The sequence below is a fragment of the Atta cephalotes genome (assembly GCF_000143395.1).
Source record: "Atta cephalotes unplaced genomic scaffold scaffold00083, whole genome shotgun sequence".
NCBI lineage: Eukaryota > Metazoa > Arthropoda > Insecta > Hymenoptera > Formicidae > Atta > Atta cephalotes.
Window position 1 is genome coordinate 585,279 of NW_012130147.1, and position 5,703 is coordinate 590,981.

At 37.1% G+C, this 5,703-nt stretch overlaps 2 protein-coding genes across 2 annotated transcripts in view; one reads left to right on the top strand and one right to left on the bottom strand.

The window, feature by feature from the left end:
* The window catches only part of LOC105624603 (ubiquitin fusion degradation protein 1 homolog), a 1,393-nt gene extending 1,014 nt beyond the window's left edge, over positions 1-379 (bottom strand). The window contains exons 1-2 of the mRNA XM_012205958.1: positions 247-379; positions 2-180 (exon numbers count right to left, since the gene is read on the bottom strand). Coding sequence (XP_012061348.1) covers positions 2-180; positions 247-379 — 312 coding nt within the window. The remainder of the gene's footprint in view (position 1; positions 181-246) is intronic.
* A 2,496-nt stretch (positions 380-2,875) lies between these two features.
* On the top strand, positions 2,876-5,417 carry LOC105624632 (ubiquilin-1). Its single transcript, XM_012205989.1, has 5 exons — positions 2,876-2,983; positions 3,186-3,384; positions 3,840-4,128; positions 4,494-5,150; positions 5,279-5,417. The coding sequence occupies exons 1-5, from the start codon at positions 2,876-2,878 to the stop codon at positions 5,415-5,417; spliced, it is 1,392 nt and encodes a 463-aa protein (XP_012061379.1).
* The last annotated feature ends 286 nt before the right edge of the window (positions 5,418-5,703 follow it).

Here is a 5,703-nt window from a genome sequence, read left to right on the forward strand (position 1 = left end):
ATATATATAGGTTTTCTTCACTAACCCAATAAGGCAAATAGACTTTTCCTTCATCGGCAATAAACTCCAGTACACCACAGTGAGTAATTCTATTTGTTTTCTTGTTGGTTAGTTTAAATAACATTGGATAAATAATATTGAGCCTTGTAAGCTGCTCCAATGCAGATGGTGGCATGATTACTAAAAAAAAACAGATCAATGCAAAATGTTCTTCTTCTTATCATCTAATTGCCAGTTGGTACTCACTCTTGCCGCCGCGTTCGACATCCTGACGATAAGTTCCAGGCAACATCGACACTGAGAAGCATTTGTACTGAGTGTTGAAGGGCCGTGGAATCTCCGGGAACATGTTAAACCCGAACTGAAACTGAAAAGTCATCCAGTGTCATGCTAAATTGTTAACCTTAATTACTCTCCATTTGAGAAACAAATTTTGGCAAGATTTTTGCCGTTTCCCTGGTTACCTTGGTAAAATCATCGATTTCTTTAGTTCTCTTACCATGTTTGGAGTTTGTTGATTCTCTTGACGATTTTTTCTTTATAGGATTTTTTCCTATAGCGATATGAATTTTCAACGAGTCACGAGCGTCACGAGTCACCGTCACGACATTTGTATCAACTTGTATGTAATTTTATTTTTCTTCTTCAATTGGCTTTAATTTGAGAAATCGAAAATCGAAAATCGAATACGATCAGAACCAAAGACATCAGGTGCGTTCTACCTGACCCTCATAACTCACAACAGTCACAAGTCACAACTACTCACAAGGCTTGCTAGTTTGCTTACACCATGATTTTCATGAACATTGGCTGCGTTGTGATTCTTTAATATAATTGATCCTTTAGATCTTCGTTGAGTTTAGGAACCAATCATATTAAAGAATCATTAAGCGCTGATTAGTTTTCTCTGCTGAACACAGCCATATTATTTGTTCTTGTTTAATATTTGATAAATAACATGAATAAAATCATGATGAAATAAGATGAAGCACTTGCGTGGATACGCAATTTGAATTTGGGAAACATTTCATTGGCTATTCTAGTTGGTTATAACCAGATCTATTATACATAGGAAAGTACGTATTGGGAAACATTTGATTGGTTATTTTCAATATTACTATTGCTATTATGCGCAATGTTTCACTTCATTTATGAATTCTTTTTTCTGTGAGGACAAAGGCTACTTATGTCCGTATTCATAGTCAGTCCTTGTACTTAACGCTTCCTTAAATTTATTTTTAGATGCTCAGCAGCCAATAAAATAATTCGTAGGGTATCTAAAGATAAATTTAAGAAACTTTCCAACAAAGGCACAAATCGACACAAGAGTCATTCCGTCTTTGTTTCTTATTGATTATTGAACAAGGACAGAATGACTCTTGTGTCAATTTGTGTCTCTTGCTGGAAAGCTCTCTTAATTATCAATTAAAATCATGTAAATTTAAGGACTACCCACATAATGACAAACTGCATAATCATAGCATTGACATTTATATTGGCCGTAAGACTGCTTTCACATGCAGCGTAACTTGTGTCAACCAATCAAATCGTCTCAACTAGAATAAAGATACCTTTTTATGTTGATATTCTACACTCATTTTCAGCGTCAAATAAGTCAAGTGATCAAAACTGATGTTTGATATTTGTCAATTACTGTCACGTGACTTATTTTGACGCCGAAAATGAGTGTCGAGAGTTAGCATAGAAAAAGCCTTAATGCCCGTATTCATAGTCAGACCTTGTACTTAAGGAAGCCTTAAATATAAGGCCTGATTATGAATACGAGTCAGGTTTTATATTTAAGGCTTCCTTAAATTCAAAGCATTTTTTGATTGGTCAATTAATAAAATTTTTTTCTTCTTGCTTAATCAAATGCTTCGAAGCATTCGTATGAGAGTGACACTCGACCACTCCTATAATTTGATACAATTTGATTAGTTGACGCAAGTTATGAGTTCCGCACAATAAAAGGAACAGAACAATAAGAGAACAGAAAACAAAGAATAAGAATTTTAACCTATGAGTATAACTGTGTATTTCACAATACTTGATTTCTGATAGGTTGAAATTTTTGTTCTCTATTTTCTATTCCCTGTGCGGAGCCCCTTATGCTTACGCAAGTTACGCTGTATATGAAAGCAGCTAAATGCATAAAGAAATGAATCAATCAAGTTCTTTGTTTCCTTTGTTCCCATGAAATAAAGAACTCTAATTGGTTGAATTTCTTATGCTTTATACAAGAGTCTATGTTACGCATTAGGGGCTCCGTACAATAAAAGGAATAGGGAACAAAGAACAGAGAATTGCAACCTATCAGAAACTGTGTATTCCACAATACATGATTTCTGATAGGTTGAAATTCTTGTTCTCTATTCCTTTTATTGTGCGGGGCTCCTTATTACAATAGTCTGTGCTCCCCTCTTTACGTTTTTGTATGTAATGTATGTATACATACATGTGCCACGAGCTTTAGCTCGCGCATGCGCAGTTGAATTTCGTACACGCTGGAGCTAGAAATTAGCGGAATCGGGAGAGTTTCGCTTTTCGCTACTATATATTCTGTAATAGTTCCTCGCCGTTGCGTCGGGCGTAAGCAACGGTGAACGGACTCAACGGATTAGCGGATCGCATCGCGTGGCGAGGGCGAGGACGAGAGCGAGGGAGTGTCGTCGCCGTCGCGTCGTGTCGTGTCCTATCGTGTCGCGGTGTCGTCGGTGCGCAATTCCGCGGTCGTGAGATCGAGGGGGAGAGACAGAGAAGCGGAAAGGACAAAGAGAGATAGACCGAGATAGACCGAGCGTGAGCGAGCGTACCACGTACCGCGTACCGAGTATCGCGCGAGCGTCGAAAGTAACGAGTCATCTACCGATCCAAGATGGCAGAAGGCCAGCAGGAGGGTGGTCCGAAAAAGATCACCGTCAACGTAAAAACCCCGAAGGAAAAGCAGACCGTCGAGATTGAGGAGAATGCGACGATAAAAGAAGTAAGTGCGGGGCAATGACGATGGCGACAGCGAACCTTCTCTCTGCCGTTCGCGGTCTAATCGCCGCCCCCTTGGCATTACGCCAAGCATCAGCTGTCAAACCGATTTGGTTAGTTTGGCATCTCTAATCTTGTGTTTGTTTCTTTCTTTTCTCTCCTCCCCTCCTCCTCCCCCCTCCCTCTTCGTTCGGACACGCCGGCAGTTTAAGGAGGCAGTCTCCAAGAAGTTTAACGCACAATCTGATCAGCTGTGCCTCATCTTCGCTGGCAAGATCATGAAGGATCATGAGACCCTCAGTACTCACAACATCAAGGACGGTCTGGCGGTGCATCTGGTGATTAAGGCTCCACGCACTGCAACTACTCAGAATCAGGAGTCCAACTCGGCCTCGAGACCACAAGGTATTCTACCGAGCACAACTTGAATTTAATCGAATACAGCGATAAAATTAAGCTGCGATACTATGGAACATTTAACATGAATGTGGACCATGGAGTATTCTATGTTCTCTAAACATTCTTATTATTAATATACCTCTGTATGTAGATGACTATCAGAATAAAAAAAGGAATTTTTTGTGAGCTGCAGATCACATGTGAATATTTTAATGTAAAAAATTTTTAAAAATTTCTAAAAAATATGCAAAAATAATTTACAAATTTAATTTATAACTTAAAAAATTTGTCAATACAATAAATCTTAGATTAAATTTTTTTTTAGAATTACAATGTAATTTGATTAATAGTTACAATTAAGGATTATTTAATAAGAATATTTCAGTTTTAAATTTGCAAACATAAATATTTATATTGCACAAAGAAGTGTATAATATTTGATGATTATGTATAAATTACAGCTGATGTTAGTGCCAGTCCATTTGGTTTGGGGAGCTTAGGGGGATTGATGGGATTAGAGTCTCTTGGCTTAGGCTCGGCTAATTTCATAGACTTACAGCAACGCATGCAACGGGAATTGCTCTCGAATCCAGAAACGATGCGACAAGTGCTCGATAATCCATTGGTTCAGAGTTTGATGAATGATCCAGAGAATATGCGTAATTTGGTTACCGCCAATCCCCAAATGCAAGAATTGATGCAACGTAACCCAGAAATCAGTCACATGTTGAATAACCCTGAACTTTTACGGTAGGTAATCTTAAACAGTAATTAAAATTTAATTAAAAGCTAATTTGCATACAATAGTCAAATTACAATATTTCTTTCTTATCCTTCTCTCAAGCTTGAATCACATATATTGCGCAGTATTTAAAGATTCAATCAATTTCAAATCAAAGATTTATTTCTAATCAAATTTCTTTTTGTACTTTTCGATTGAATTGAAAATCAATGACAATGTTTTTCCAGCGGTATATATTTCTTAACTTTGAGATGTTTTTCATTTATATTTTTAAGTTAATTGCAGAGTCAATATTTTAAATTACAATTTGGAAACTATATATTTGTCAATTGTGCAATATTACACAATGTTATTTATGAAAATTAATTTTCAGACAAACGATGGAATTGGCACGTAACCCGTCAATGCTGCAAGAACTGATGCGTTCGCACGATCGAGCTTTGTCTAATTTAGAAAGCATACCTGGTGGTTATAGCGCTCTACGTCGTATGTATCGTGATATTCAGGAGCCTATGTTAGCAGCCGCAACGAATGGTCGTAATCCTTTCGCCGCTCTAGTGGAAAACAGTTCTAATCAGGACTCGCAAAATCCACAACAGGGTCAGGAAAATCGGGATCCGTTGCCGAACCCATGGAATCAAAACCAGAACGACGGTACAAGTGGTACGGTACAACAAAATCAAGGCAGAGGTCTGCTAGATTCACCAGGTATGCAGAGTCTCACGGCACAGATGATAGAGAATCCACAGTTGATGCGAAACATGCTGAATGCTCCATATACGAGATCCATATTGGAAGCAATGGCGGCTGATCCAGCGATGGCCAGCCGGGTAATTGCAGCAAATCCGTTTCTCCGTGGTAATCCGCAGATGCAAGAGCAAATGCGTGCGATGATGCCCGCCTTTATACAACAAATGCAAAATCCGCAGATACAGAGCGTCGTCACCAACCCTGACGCTTTAGCTGCCATTATGCAGATTCAGCGGGGTATGGAACAATTGCGCACCGTTGCTCCTGAACTCGTGGAGAAGTAAGTTCTTTATATAAAAAGTTTCTTTATATAAAAAGTAAGTTTAAGTTTATATTCGTTATATCATTTGCTTTACAAATTAATATTTTAATAGTGCATGATTAAATAAGTACAAATGTGTGTTTTAGTATGGGCCTTACGGTTCCACCTGCACCCACAACACCGAACACGACTGGCACCAATTCCAGTGTACCAACTACTCAATCATCGGACAGCAATCAGCAAGATGCATTTTCCCAATTTATGGCACGTATGGTAAGAGAATGATTTAATTTCTAAAATAACTCAATTTTTCTCTCAAGAAAATTGGACAATTTTGGAGTAGAGTAACCTTTTAAAGTAAAGTTATATATTAATTTAATTTTAATTAATTTAAATATATAACAAATATATAACAATCTTTCAAAACAATAAAATCTTTAATAATAATTAATTTAAAAAAAATATATAATTGTAGCATTTTGATATAATAAGAGTCATTCTTCATTTCTATATATATTCTATATATATTCTTGATATATATATATATATATATATATATATATATATATAT

Excerpts from the sequence above, each read along its gene's own strand:
- LOC105624632 (XM_012205989.1), top strand. The coding sequence starts at position 2,876 with ATGGCAGAAGGCCAGCAGGAGGGTGGTCCGAAAAAGATCACCGTCAAC. Across the intron at positions 2,984-3,185 it reads AGAATGCGACGATAAAAGAA|TTTAAGGAGGCAGTCTCCAA; the intron begins GTAAGTGCGGGG and ends ACACGCCGGCAG. Across the intron at positions 4,129-4,493 it reads AATAACCCTGAACTTTTACG|ACAAACGATGGAATTGGCAC; the intron begins GTAGGTAATCTT and ends ATTAATTTTCAG.